The sequence below is a fragment of the Aythya ferina genome (assembly GCF_964211825.1).
Source record: "Aythya ferina genome assembly, chromosome: 3".
In the NCBI taxonomy this organism is placed as follows: domain Eukaryota; kingdom Metazoa; phylum Chordata; class Aves; order Anseriformes; family Anatidae; genus Aythya; species Aythya ferina.
The window spans coordinates 97,041,030-97,057,061 of NC_140298.1; the positions used below are offsets into that span (position 1 = coordinate 97,041,030).

The 16,032-nt window shown below is 34.3% G+C and overlaps 1 protein-coding gene across 1 annotated transcript in view; it reads left to right on the forward strand.

The window, feature by feature from the left end:
• The window catches only part of CSMD1 (CUB and Sushi multiple domains 1), a 1,186,176-nt gene that overhangs the window by 1,064,665 nt on the left and 105,479 nt on the right, over positions 1–16,032 (forward strand). Inside the window, exons 45-48 of the mRNA XM_084516291.1 lie at positions 421–501; positions 669–782; positions 8,562–8,750; positions 12,926–13,072. Of these exons, the coding sequence (XP_084372417.1) occupies positions 421–501; positions 669–782; positions 8,562–8,750; positions 12,926–13,072 (531 nt within the window). The remainder of the gene's footprint in view (positions 1–420; positions 502–668; positions 783–8,561; positions 8,751–12,925; positions 13,073–16,032) is intronic.

Consider the following 16,032-nt stretch of genomic DNA (forward strand, 5'->3'; position numbering starts at 1 on the left):
AAAAATTAACTCTTAGTTTCTCCAATAAATTTAAACTAAGAATAGGATATGCGACAGGTAATTACAGATTTTCCAGGAAATCTAAATAATCTGTGATTAGCCCTTTGACATGCTGCAAAGGCAGCCACATAAAACAGAAGCTTTATATCTCCTCATAATCATTTCAACCGCATCCAGTCCTGCAATGGATCTATAACTATCTAGGCAGTGTAGTATACTGTTTATACTCATAATAAATACTCTTTTTTTTTAATATATGTAATAGTAATGTCATGAAATTTAAATTGGAAAATGTTGTAACTGAGAGACCATGAGTTTTAGTGTAGCTTTGGCAATTTGGCAAGTGTAAATATTAAATGAATTTTCTGTAAAATGAATCTTAGCACACCATTATTTAATTATTTTCACTTAACTTTGCAGCATATCAGCTGAAGAAGTGCCAGCCTCCACCAATAGTTGCACATGCAGATTTGTTTACGGAAGATGATGACTTTGAAATAGGTGATAAAATAGTATCTCATTTTCTTTCTTACGTTTTCACCTGAATTTTAACTAAACTATTAATATATTTCACACTACACCTGAGATATTGGTGTACTTCTGCTTGATTTTTTTTTCCATTTTAAATGTTAAGACTTTATTGTTGTTGCTGTTAATAACTCTTTCAGGAGATTTTGCCAAGTACAAGTGCCATCCTGGTTTCACCCTTGTTGGACAAGATATATTAACCTGCAAACTGAATACACAGTTGCAGTTTGAAGGATCTTCTCCATTTTGTGAAGGTAAATATATGCTTATATGGACTGTGCATGATTAGTATGTACACCCTTTTCTTTTCCTAAATATTAAAGGTGAGATGCTGGGGCGCTGTGTTTTCATCAGTGTTTCCAAATGAAAACTTTCCATTTATTTCTTCGGTATCTAAGAAGTGCACACAATTTCAAACTGGTCTCTAAAATATTTGGACAGACATTCTGTACTTTAGAATCAAAAGACAAGTGGCTTGACTTTCAAAGGCACTGAGCATTACATGTATATTTAAAGAGTAGTCTCATTAACTACACTACCATTGAAGCACTGCTTTTTAAAATTCCTTTAAATGATTTAGCATTGTTTCACAGCAAATGAAAGATTTCTTTTCTCCCCTGAAGAACTTTAAATATATGAATTTAAATTAAAATTCCAAAATAAAATAATCATAGAATCATAGAATGGCTTGGGTTGGAATGGACCATAACGACCATTCAGTTCCAACAGTCCACCATGGTCAGGGGTGCCACCCCCTAGATCAGGTGGCCCAGGGCCCCATCCAACCTGGCCTTGAACACCTCCAGGAATGGAGCATCCACAGCTTCTCTTGGCAACCTGTTCCAGTGCCTCACCACCCTCTGAGTGAAGAATTTCCTCCTAAGTAAGAAATTATTTTCTCCACTTTAACAATGTGGACAAAAATATGTTCTAAAATACGTAGCAAAATTCAACTGTGAATTTTTTTCTCTAAGGAAGAGCATGCTCATGTTTAAGCTTAATCTCCTGAAGTAATATACAATTGAATGTTAATTTCCTGAAGGTTTATAGGATTGTTCAAGGCCTTTCTGATATAATGTTTTAATCTGTTAGTTAGTTTCAAAGTTCATGTATGATTCATGAAGGCAGAAGACATAATTAATAGAAAAAAGAGGTACAAAGGGAAAGGCTGCAGCACAAACTCAGTATTTTTAGATAACAGGAAATACATATTTTTCTGACTGAATTACAGAAAAAGCTGTCCTCACTGCTTGCTTTTTGTTATACTTGGGAAACTATGACTGTAGATGATGTCATAAGAAACCAAATTTCACCAAACAAACTGCCCAGGAAATCGCTTCTTTTAATAAAATAATTACAAATCAAGGTTCTCTGATGCCTTATAATTTCACTGAGTTATTTCATCAGTGGTGTATTTGCTGTAAGATAATATAGTCAGAATGCAGAATATAGTCAATTTGCAGAATTGCACTGCAAATCCAGCTGTCAATTTTAAGTTAAGAATAAAAGCAGTAATTTAACTCGTGGCTGTTTCAATTAGAGTATAAATAATAATAAATAAAAAAAAAAGTATAAATGAACTGGAGAATTCTTTTAAAATTCTGGTAAAAACTATGGAGACATTGGGATTTTCTGCTAATGAATTGCCGTTTGTTAAGCACAGGGAAGTAGTTGATTTCCAACAGTTGTGTCAGCTAACTGAAACTCAGGACTTTCTCTGATGGTAGAAACAGTAGTTTCTTTGCAGTTCTTTGAGACATTCCAGATGATACTAGCAGCTCTGTACTTCCCTCACAGACTTTGTAAATTTTGTGACTTTCTTTGTTTCTTCATATTATTTGTTTTTCAGAACAATCCTATATATTAAAGTTTCTCAATTTTTACTATTTAACAAGTTGTTCCTAATTGATTATTAGACATCTTTAATACATATAATTTTTCTTTAAAAGGATTAAATAACAGTTCCTGTTGATGAGCTAGTAGTGGCTTTGTCTGTCTTTTGATATGAATACAGCAGAACTAATGGAGACAACATTGAATGAAATCACCTGGTAACAAAAAAAAAAAAAAAAAAGAGAGAGACAATGGAACCAGAGGCATTAGAGTAAAGATTTTGACACAGTTATTTTGAACAGACTTCAGACTTAAGAGAGGAGTTCCTTTAGCTGATTTGGGATGCAACTAGCTTCCTTTTCTCACACAAGCTGTTCCTTTAAATGCCTTTAATTTTCCTTTCTGAAAAAAAAAAAAAGAACAAAAAAACTCTCCAATATTGTCTCTCTGTGCAAATTATTATTACTGTGAAGGCAAATGTTGAACTGGATGCCTATTTATGACAACACCCTAGTTATTTTTCATTATTTAGTTATTTCTTCTAGATCATGTGAAATACTGGTGGGTCACTTAAAGTTGTATTTTTAATTGCTATCTTTATGTTGTTTACTCGTAAGTAAATATATGAATATTTTCATGTAGCACTCTGAGAACACTGTTTCTTTAAACAATATGTTATATATAAATTCATATATAAATTTTGTTGTAACTATTCATTTTAAATTCTTTTTTAAAAAATCTAATTATGGGATTTTAATATATCAGTAGATATATTAACAAGACAGAAATTTCCAACTTGAGGGTAGTAAATACAGAATCCATAGGGATGATAAGTTGAAAGAACATTGATCTCATGATAGTAGAGTATTGCTCACTAACACTGTAGAGTTTAAGCATGTATATTGAGGATTCATCTAGCTCAACCAGTATGTGCTAGCGAAAAATAAATGAAGTAGTGAACCATTTAAACAGTTACATAAGGGTAACCTCTTACTATTCTTTTAGTCATTATGGCTCTAGTCACTTATGGCTTTAAATTTTAGTGAAGGATTGACTGATTTAACTGCTATTGCTATTACTCATTACTGACGATGGATGTATGTATCATCATTTTATGATTTTCATAATATTTTCTCTCTTTGTGGATCTAAAAAAATCAATTACTTGTTACAAAGAAATAAGTGTAATCGGTATTTTCAATCAACAGAATATGTTTGTGTCTTAGATAACGGTAAAAGATTTCTGAGTCACCAGAAAAATAAAAAAAAGTTTTTTTTTTCATCTTAGCTATAGAAGCAGCATCATTATACAAATCTTTTGTGGCTGAAATTACAATTCTTGGATAACTTCTTGTAAAAAATCAAAATCAAATATTAGGGCCATTTTTTTCAAATGTTTTCATAAATGACTTGAATGTCGGACTTGAAGGTATACTGAGTAAGTTTGCTGATAACACTAAATTGGGAGGAGCAATTGATTCCACTGCAGGTGGAGAGGCCTTGCAGAGAGATCTTGACAAATTGGAAAGCTGGGCGATCAACAACAATATGAAGTTTAACAAGAGCAGGTGCCAGATTCTGCACCTGCGAAGGGGCAACACTGGTTATATGTACAAACTGGGGGATGAGAGGCTGCTCCACTGAAAAGAATCAGGGGATTTTGGTTTACGGCAAGTTGAATATGAGCCAGCAGTGTGCCCTGGCAGCCAAAAGGTCCAACCGTACCCTGGGGTGCATTGGGCACGGCACTGCTAGCTGGTCAAGGGAAGTGATTGTCCCACTCTGCTCTGTGCTGGTACAGCTTCATCTCAAGTACTGTGTGCAGTTCTGGGCACTACAGTATAAAAAGGACATACAACTATTAGAGAGTGTCCAAAGGAGGGCTATGAAGATGGTGGAGGGCCTAGAGGGCAAGATGACTGATGAGCAGCTGAAATCAATGGTATTGTTTAGCCTTAAGAAGAAGCTGAGGGGAGGCCTCGTGGTGGCCTGCAGCTCCCTCATAAGGGGTGCGGAGGGGCAGGTGCTGAGCTCTGCTCTCTGGGGACAGCGATAGGACCCGAGGGAACGGCATGGAGCAGGGGAAGGTCAGGCTGGGTGTTAGGGAAAGGTTCTGCACCAAGAGGGACAGGCTCCACAGGGCAGTGATCCCGGCACTGAGCCTGCCAGAGTTAAAGAAGAGTTTGGAAACACTCTCAGACATAGGGTCTGAGGGTGGTCCTGTGTGGAGCCACAAGTTGGACTCAATGACCTTGTGGGTCCCTTCCAACTCAGGATATTCTATGATTCTATGAGAAAATCTCATCTTACTATCATAAAAGCAACTTTCAAAGCAGGTACGTCTTCTGGCAAATGTTAAACTTTCTTTTTTCCCCTTCCTGCAATCACTGTTCTTAGTTTTGGCACACTATTTCTCATGGTTTTTATAGTTCTACTGCTTTAATACTGGTAAAATAATAATCTGGTTAAAACTCTTTAAAACTCTGGTTAAAACTCTTTAAAATCTTTAAAACTGGTAAGATCAGACCAGAAATCCATATATGCCATGTTCCATCTCTGGCACTGGCCGATGATAATATAGCAAAGAGCATAAGATCACTGCAAGTATGAAGTAAATTAAAGCGTTCAGTAAACTGTAGCTAGGCTGCTCACTTCTTCATGTTGTGAATCCTGTAGGGCTGTTTTTTCAATGGATTTATTCAATCCCACTTTGAAATAATACAAGTGTTTTAAATACACTTTTTATTGTGGGTTTAAATTATGTAATTATTAAGCTATGTAACACATGAAGATATTTCTCCTTTTGTCTGTCTTGAACCTTTTAAGACCTGCTGTTCCTACTTCATGTCTTGTAGTTCTTCTAGTGGAAAAAACAGTAATGAGTTGTCCTCTATTCACAATATTTATGGCATTATTCTACAGACCAGAATATATTTCATACCTTTAATAATTTTTGTCACCCTCCTCAATACATTTTCCAATTCTACTCTATTTCTTTTGAGGTGATGGAGTATAGAACTGCATTTATACATTACTATCTGACCCTAATAGAATTGGAAAAATTGCTACTTGCCATTTTTTAGTTGGAAAAACAATTTGCATTGTTTTCAAACTAATTTTCTGTCTTCTTGTATTTCTGCATTTTACCAACTGTAGTTTTTGATTGTTCATATTATTTGTATTTATCAGCTTCGTATTTTTGAAAGATGTCAGAAAACTTTTCATTCTCCTGAGTTGTGCTGTGTCCGTGTTGAGGTAGACACATACATTTATATGATAGAGAGCCAGATTCTAGAATACTATATAAAAGACAAGTCTGCTGACATATCTAACAGGCAAGAAAAATCAGTCTCTATGACCACTTCTACATCATTCTGAATTAATGATCTCCAGATCATTAAGTTTTAAGAATGATGTGTTTTGTGCCCCCTCCTCATTTGCACAAATATATTTAGCCTTATCTGTTTTTATACATTTTTGCATCCAAGTTAGTAATCATCTTTGTATGTGTGTAGGGTTGGAGCAGAAAAAACACATGCTGCTCTTCCAAAATTTTTATTTACTTAACCAAAATAGATAGTGAAACATGAGAAGTTCACATACAGTTGTTGAGCTGACATTGTAAAATGTGGTAAAATGGCAAATCGGACTCCCTTCTCTACTGAAGAGGCGAGGAACCTTCTGCAGGTAAGAATTGGTGCTGATGCAGTGCAGAGTCCTTAATGAGAAAGACACTGCTGCAGAAATTCATTCCGTCTCTCCCCTCTGTCCCTCATCCCCAACCCTGTCTTTTGTTTTTATTTTTGTGGGTGTTGTGACTGTCATTTGTACCTTCCAATTTTACTTCACATTTTCACTATATGTGGGATGTTTCAAATACACTGGATACATGATCTTTATTCTCATTTTTGTGCCCTTAAACCAGTTCTTCCCAGCTCTCAAGGTTGCATTCCTGTGGTGATCAGTAGTCAAACATTTGTAATTTGTGTTTATACCTGCAGAGCCTATACTGCCATCCTGTCCTTATATTTTCTTTCTATAACTTTCTTTACTTCTTTAATTGCTGTTAGGGAAGGGTAGAGATGTAAATTAAAGCATGATAAGCACTGTACAGCAAGAATTGCTCCTTTATTGGTCACAAAAAATCACATATTTATAAAACAGCTACTTGACATTCACTATAAGGTTGATATCTCTAATCTGACCGATGAAAATATTTAAATTAGAGAGGTAGTACTATTGTCCTATCATGGTAATGATATTTATGCATAAAAAGTGAAATCATAGGTGGAGATATCAGTAGTATTAGAGGTAGGTCAAGAAGCTTAGTCATGCCTTTATCAAAATAACCAAATCAAATTTCTCCAAAAGTCAGGTTAGATAATCTGTTTCTTGGTATATCGTGAAATTGTTATGCTATCTTGCAGAAGGACTTTTCTTACTGCCCCATCACACTCAATTACATGTCATTGTGTAACGTAAAGATCTCTGTTATTTGCTTTTTTTTTTTTCTGTAAACCTCATCTGTATGTATGAATTCAAGCAAACTGACAAATAACAGTATTCTGAATTTATATGTGCAATTATATGATTAAAAATGAATGTTAGATAGATTGCTTATGTCCTCCAATATTCCTGAGAAGTTTTTTTGTTTGTTTGTTTTACTGTTTTTCCTATTATCATGCCAAACCATTTTACAATAGCTACTTACAAAATTCACAGGGTGGACTTACAAATAATAAATAATTTCTGGGCTGAAGTTTTTAAATCAGTGTTTGTTTTCACCTGTTTTAAGTGTGACATAAAGAACAGAGCACTGTGGAGTTTATTTTTATTCCACTGACAATTACTGATTGATAATACTATTGGAAAATAGACATATCTTTTGTTTTACAGGTCAAGGTGAAACAGTCTCACTGTTCCAGTATTTCACTGTCAATTTTATGTCTTTAACCATTTGAATCTTATAAATGTTCAAGTCTAGCTTCCACCCTACTGGTTAAGTCATGTAATCAGCAGCTAAGGTATACCCAGGGAAAGCTGGTGAGTAGTGTGATAGTGGAGAAAGTGAGCTGGCAATGGCTGCCCAAGTGAGCACTAGATTTGCCACACCACCCACCAAAGCCCACTAAACTGCAAAGGAGCATCTCTCATGCCCCTGAGTAACTGCCGAAATGTCCCTCTCATTGTTAGGTACTGTGATATATCTCTTGTGAATGGTTGAGGTTGGAAAGGACCTCTTGTCCAGTCCTGTTTTCCAAAAGTTTACAGCAAAATTCATGGCTACAAATGAACCAAAATTTCATCCCCAAGTCTGAAGTCTGTAAAAGGCCAACTAAGGGAAACAGCCTGCTTTCTAATGTTTGTTTCTGATAGTTATCGTTGTTGTTGTTCTTTGGTTTTGGTTTGTTTTTCCCCTGGACTATGTTTATGCCCCTGATCTTTTTTTTTGTTTCTGTTTTTATGTTACTCAGCTTTCCAGAATAATTCATTTTACACAACTATTTGGATACGTTGCCATACAGTTTCCAGGAATTAATATATATATATATGCATATACATATAGATAGATATATTTGTGGATCTTACACAAAAATATAGAGAAAATGTATCAGACCTCAACAGCATACAGACATGAAGATGTCCATCCTGCATGAGAGGCAAAATATTAAAGAAAAAATGGCCAATAAAAGATTATTTTAATCAAAACCAGTATTTAGAATATAAAATTTTCAACAGTTTAGTATAATATACAGCTATTTAGTATAGTCATATGCAGAGATCATATACACCTTTGAATACAAGGTGAAATAATAATAAATAGATAAACGATAAATATAAATATATAAATAAATAATAAGTTTTACTGGGACTTTTACCTATGTATGGGAATGATCACACCAGTGTATACAGACCTTTTGACTGTAAACTCTTTGGGCTGTGACTCTTTGGTCATGCTTCTGGATAAATGTTTTACTAATGATGTTCCATTTCATAAATGCAAGGTTTATAAAGCTGATTCTTGTTTCTGTTTGTACTGAGAGAAACTTTATTGTTCATTCCATCTAGAATATGATTTTAACATGTTTTAATTTGGAATTTAAGTATATGTATCTCTAAAAAATATTATAACCATTTTTTAAATGAAAATACTTTGTTTCATTGCTATTCTTATTTTTCTTTTTATTGTATACTTTCTAGCACAATGTCCAGCAAATGAAATCCGTACAGAATCGTCAGGAGTGATCCTCAGTCCAGGCTACCCAGGCACATATCCCAACTCTCAGACTTGTTCTTGGACTATAAAGGTTGATACAGGATATAACATCTCCATCTTTGTAGAAATGTTTCAAAGTGAAAAGCAGTTTGATGAGCTGGAGGTATTTGATGGTAAGAAAAATCCAAATGCCATCTTGCCTAGAAAAAACAGATATAAAGCCAAATGGGTCTTGATTTCCAACTGTTGGTTTCTTAATGCAGTAATACATACAAAATCTAGTCCAGTATTTTTATTACTTTTGCCTTAAATGTAAGTCTGTTAATTAATGAAAGTTTTTTTATAGATGTAGTCAAGAGGCTGTTTAATTTTGTTTGGTATTGTTAGAGGAGGAGCAATAAGCAGCTTTCCTATTAAAGTCAATACCATGCAGTTTTTCTGTACCCTTGGGAAATGTATGAAGGTGTCTGAAAGTAGGTTAACACTGTTTAGTAATGGATCGTTTCTGAGAGAGAAATACTTGTGGGTATAATCCATTTGTCAAATTTCATAACATTATTTGAGTCCAAATACTGAAATTTGAGTCCAAATACCCACTCTACTTTCTCCACAGCATAGCAGAACCATTGCTGTATCTTGTTTGAATATATCCATATTAAAGGATTTGGCCATCTGTTTTAATACAAAGAGTAGAGAAATGACAAAAACTCAATTTCTAGAATGTAGAAGCATTTCCTACTTCATAGCAGTAACCTCTCAAAGGGCCCTGTTTAATTAACAGCCTATTCTTATTTTTCTGCTGAATTATGAGCTTATTGCCACTTGTTCTGTTCTCATTGATTGATGAAAATAGCTGGTCCCTGATTGTTCTTTAATATATTTTTATTCATTTGGAGACTGTTAACACATCCTCCCTCATTAACCAAGAATATATGATAACTGTGATAGAACTGATTAATATTCACCATGTAAGTTTCATAACATGAAAAATATTAAACGCTCATATGTTTTGAAGTGTTTTTCTCTGTGTATTCTTACTAAATAGCAGGCTTTTAGTGTCTAAAATTATTGTTAAAATAGTGTCCCTTTTTGATAACAGCATTCGGAAAAAGAAAAAACAGTATTTTTCATTATTTTAAAAATACTGGTTCATTAGTTTTGTTTTGTTTTTCCTTCATAATATATTTGTTGTTCTGTGTCAGGTTAGTGGAGAAAATAGTCTGAAAAATCTCTGTTTTCCACCACTCTATTTTGTATTTAACATCAAGGCAATGTGTAGTATGCAAGTATGCCTGGGAACTTTCTAGTGATCTGATCACTTTGTTTTCTTTTGAAAAAGTCTTCTTAGATTGCTGAATGCTCCTGACAAATATTTTTGTTTTCCTTTTTATGCATTTAAATGTAATGAAATCAGATTATCAATAATAGATCTGAGAGAAGAATTATCACAGTTCCTACATTTTTAAACATTGTCATTTCATGACATAGAACCACATTCCTACAAATTCATCTCTAGCACAGCTCCACAAGTCATTTTTTCTACCACCTACCAGCAAACTTAAATGAGAACGATAACGGCATATTTATAACCTCTCAATGAAGTACCATGTAGAGATTCCTGAGCTAGCTCTCACCAAGTTGATATTTAAATATGGCACATTGCAATGCCTTGCAGAGATACTTGTTTGTGTCTCTGTGGCCACATTAGCAATGTGCTTTGCTAGGCTAATTAGTTCTACATCTCAGCATGATGAGCTAGTTGGGGCAGAAGGCAATGCTGATATGGCTACACTGTTACCAGTGATAGATATAACTCAGACTAGCTTGTTCAGGGCTGGCTTAGGTATTTCTCTGTGTTGTTAAATTTTGCAGATCATATCCCAGAACCTTATGTGGTCTAAAATAGCATAGCTTCATTTAACTTACTATAACTGGTCTATCTACACCAGGAAAATATATGTCCTCAAGCTTCACATAGAGAAGATCAGCAATAAAACTTTTAGAGAAATAGTATTTGCTGAGGTATAGGCTTCTGATGACCTTATAAGACAGCTTTGGAATGCAAATGAAAATAGTGACTGTGCCTAACTCACCACATTGACAATTATGGTACAGCTGGATGATGATCAGGATAGACATCCCATTAATGGAGCCACCCTGGTCAGCAGAGAGCAAAAACTCATTCCCTTTCTCCATCATCAGTCAGAGCCCTAAGATATCCCATCTATAGTCCAAACCAAAAAAGCCATGTATGTACCATGAATATAATCATTAAAGGCTTTTGAACTTGAAAACACTGTATTCTGTTTGCTAATACTGAATAGCATTTGTTTAATACAGCAAATATTCTTTATTGTTTTTTTTTTGTTTTGTTTTGTTTTGTTTTCCCCAAAGAAGCCAACATAATTCTGTCATTGCAATGAAACAGCAATGCCAACTTTTATCTAACATTCAGGAAAACATTATATGACAGGTCAGCACCCTAGAAGTTTAGTATATTTTTCTCTGTATAGACAAACTCTGAAATAATAATAATAAAAAATCAACCTCAAGAATACCTACATCCTGCTACTGACTTTTCTGAACATCAGCCCAAGAGCTGCCTGCTTTGGTAACATCCAGAAGGTGAAACTCAACTTCAGGAAAAAATAAGATTCATTTCACTGATCTCCCAATGGCTAAAAAATGTGGTGTGGCTACTTAGTATGTGGTGCTGCAGTCTAATTTTACCATCACTAATAAGGAAAGTTATCTCCCCTTTATATGTAGTAGATCTTTATCTGTAATTGTATTCCTGCAGCCCTTTATCTGAGAATTTCCAAACTGTAACAGTACTTTATGAACTGACTAAATTGTATTAAACAGATTTTACAATGCCCAGAATGAACAAGAGAAACTAAATGGATCGTCATGTTATAAATCATTATTTCAAGCAAAAATAGGAATTGACTTCAGCAGTCCTCATTGTCTATCTTACACTGTAATCATCAGACACTAGCTCTAACAAAAACCACAAACAAGCCACAAAGCATTTTGATGAGGGCAACATGTGCCTAAAACTATGTTTAATTATTCTTAATATTTAATTATAGTGTTGTAATTATGGTGACTGAAATGCAGTTCTAAAGCACTAGGATGTTATCTTATTTTTTTATGTTTTTCTGTGGCCTCCCTTTTGTACCTGAAACATCCCAAACAGAAAATTTACTTTTTTTTTTACGGGACTGGAAGGGGAGAATGTTGACAGCAATTGTATTCAATTTTTAGGTTTCCTTGGAGTCAGTTTTATTTTTATGGTTTCATGCAACATAAGAAGAACTGATCAGGCCGCAGCTGGTCAAAGTCAGCAAAAATGAATGAAACGCCCTCTATATTTGAAATGTCTGCTGTGACCAAGATAATGTTGGTTGAACTTGGCTTTCCAAAACTTGAAAGACATGTAAACGGCATAGTGAGCATATGAAAGGGAGTTCAGCTATAGAATAGATAACCTTCATATTTAGGAAAAGGATGTCATTTCATGTTTTTGAAAGCATTCGGTAGGAGATTGGCTTGATTTATTGATTTATTTTTTTTTTCCCTTTCACTATATGGTGTTGTGTTATATTATCTACTCCCAAATCATTATTTGTTCTTCTAGAGGTTAATAGTGATGAAGATATCAGTCTAGTGGCAGAACACACATACATTTCAACATCCTATATTCACCATAAGTTAATATCTTTTAACACTGGAATAATTCTGTAATAATATTTTAACAGAACTGAGTCCTAATATGTATGTATCATGAAGTCATAGCACTTGTATGTATGTGTATTCCACATTGCAACTGTGGTGATTTTATATGTGACAGATACGTAGGCAATATGTTCACTATGTAATATGGTGGTGCTTTAAATTATAAAAGCTGCACAGTGTCAAGAAGTTTATAAATTTGCTTCCAGCCACTAGTTTAAGCTTAATATAAGTTTAAATAAATATCAGATTAAAAAAAAAAAATAAAGACAAGGAGCAAAAATGTAACCTACTATAGAGTAATTTCTGTAAATATATATATTTAAAAAATAAGGTTTCCAGTGATTTTTCAATGTTTATGGCAAAAACACTGTTTTATATGTCAGCTTGTTTGTACCTGGGTTTCTTATGCTGTTCTCCCATGAAAACCTAAAACTGAACAGACAGTTTAAATAGAGATCTGTTAATTATTTTAATGGCAAAAATATGCTGTGCTATTATATATTTATATGCCCTTATATATTTACATTCACAGCTCAGTTAAAATATGGAAAGGATTGCTTTAACTGCTAGTACTTTAAAACTTCAATATTTTCTTTATCAATCTCTTAAGGTTCTTCAGGGCAAAGCCCTTTATTGGTTGCTTTAAGTGGAAATCATACTGGACAAATGAACTTTACAAGCAAAATGAATCAGCTGTATCTTCGCTGGTCAACTGATCATGCAACCAGTAAGAAAGGGTTCAAGATCCGTTACTCAGGTAACTATTAATGATTTCCAGTATGATTAAATCATACTTTGTGGATTACATATACTATTTATCATCAAATTAAGACTTGTAATATGATGTCTGTTTCTCTGATTATAATACTTCATTATAAAGTATATTTTGATGATGCGTAATCATCCTGTTGTAAATTCAACACAAGTGCAGAACTTGAACTCTCTATTTTCTCTGATCTCAAAGATCTCCAGAATAATATTTCCCCAATGAATACTTTTGTCTGCAACCTGCTATCTTGTCTTATCAGACCTGGAGCAAGGCCTTTGAGTGATAACCCTTAGATTCACACAGAAGTACTCAAGAGTCAGAATATCTGACGCAAAAATGGTATGCTCCAACTGCAATTCATCACACAATTATTAGGCTTATAATTTCCTTAAGTTGCAGTTAATTTTACAACTCTTATTACTATGCTTGTCATGTACAAATAAATGGAAAAACAGGAAAAAAGTCCTTCAGTTCTTGAACAGGCAGCATATGAATCTGTTATTGCAATGATATGAAAATATGTAAACAGTCTGTCTAAATAATGTCCTTCTTAGAATTGCATCTCTTCCTAAAAACAAAACAACAACAAAAATCAGTTATCAATATTGCAATACTGGATTATACACTACATGTAGAGGTATTGGTTCTTACTCTGCTTGCAGCCTCTTTAATATGTTGTCACACATACCCCTTCAGATACAATGCTCCTAAGAGACTTGGCATAAGGATCACTTACATGTTGTAAATAGAGAGAGAAGTGATAATTACTCTGTCTGTTGTTAACATTTGCTTTTTCTGTGTTTGGACTTGATTAACAACGTGTGAATGCATGAGTGTTAATTTTGGTGGCAAAAATTATCAGTATAAATTAAGTAGAAAAAAGAATACTGAGGATATTTCAGAAGAATGTTTTACCAAGCATCATATATATCCCATTTAGGAATGGTAAACAAATGCTAAGTGACATGACACTTAGGGAGATGATTTGCACTGAGCTTTCTCCTTTCTTGTACCATACATGCAATTGCTGCCTAATCTCTGGAAAATTTCTCAGGCTACTGAAAAAGATAAGGGTTAAATTCAAGTACTCAGAACAATGACATGATTATGTTTTGAGAGCTATGAGCAGTTAGTAAATGGTCAGGGAAACAAAAAAGAAACAAACAAACAAACAAAAAAAAAACAAGATGTGTTAGTGAAAGCATTATCTCTACCTTTCAAGTAGTATTTGGAGTATTACCAAAGACAAACTAAAACCTGAGGATGGGAAAAAGAGTGTTGTTTTCTAGCATACTGGAGATTCAGTTAGCTTTTCATAAGGAAAGGGCAATTGCAGGACTTAAGAGATGAATTGAAAGTGTGGGAAAAATGAACAAAGAGAATCTGTCACAAGATAACTGTCTGATAGGTGACAGTGAAGGGAGTGGGCCTTCTACATGTATCTTGAATTTGCAGTGAGGAAGCAACATCAGGGTTGCAAGAGTAGAGATCATGTAGAGAATTTATTTGGTAAATACCAAATTATTTAGGTGACTGATTTTTGAGGAATAATAAAGTATTTTACACCTTTGCATGTACACAAAACATGTTTTACTAGGCTCAATTCATCAGTTGTTACAACACTAGCAGCAACTATTTGGGACTATATACTATTACATATTTTGAGAGAGAGATGTAATCCTTATGGCTATGTTTTAGGAACAAACAGCTGTTTTGCTTTTTCTGCCTCACTATCAGCCAATGCCTGCATTTTTCTGTAAAATTCTGTATGTTTTACATGAGATTCAATGGAAATAATCAGCATGAAAGAAGAGTAACAGTGAGCGGCAGCATAAACAATTGGATTTGAATCTTAATGAGGGAAGGCAACATCATGAGAGTAGGAAAAATACAAGATCCCAAAAAGGCTATTGATACCATGGCAGCTGTGACTGAGCCAGCAGGCTTCCTCATAATGAAGAACCTATTGAAATGAATTACTGCCCTCCCACAACCCTCCCCTTCTTCTCCAGCTATGCCTGTGCACAAAATTTTGCAAATTGTAGTTTTGTTACAAATAGATTTCATTTGTAGGTACAAATTTTCTTCATTTTTTAAAAAGTGCTAGAAGCTTTCAGAGAAATACTATTTCCTTTAGTGTACAACCTTACATGTTGACGCTATTTGTCTGAAGTTATGTGCATGTTTTCTATCTAGTGGTTTCCCCGCCCCCCCCCCCCCCCTTTTTTTTTTTTTTCCCTAAATACTAGTATAAAAGAGCAAAGGCATTATAGCAGAGACACATTCTTTTACTGGTTTTGACACATTATGGAGGCACTAGCATAACCTTACTCTAAGTAATACTTTTCCTAATTGCAATAACTCATAGATACAAAATGATCTCTTTCCTAATCTAGTGAGTATTTGTATAGCATAATAAGAGAGGATTTTTTTCTTCTGCTGCTTGAACTTGACTTTCTAGTGCAGTGTGGTTCCACCAAACCTTCTGTTCACTACAGATGGATCTCTGAATTCAGAAAGAGGAACTTCCTGAACCCAGGCTAGGAAACTCAGTAAGAGATGAATCTGTGCAATTGCTGTGACAGATACCTGTGTAACCTTTGGCTTTGTTTTTCTTCAGTAGTTTATAACTCCACATGATCATCCCTACTTAAGCAAGCTAGCACAAGCAATGTAAATAAAAGAGAGATTTTTTATTTTTTTTTTTTTTTATGTTGTGATAAAAGGAATGAAATTGCACTACAGCTGTAATTCCTATACTTCTGCACAGTACTTGGCACACCTGCCAGAGACATACTGATTTGAGAAGCAGAGGGGTGCTTAACTTGCTACTTTGAAAGTTTACATTGTCTCTGTAACATCTACAGGCTTTTGTTTAACTTTTGATTGTCCTTCAGGAGTAAATAAGGCAAGTGGTTACTTAGTCAATCTGTAATTGGTGGCCAATA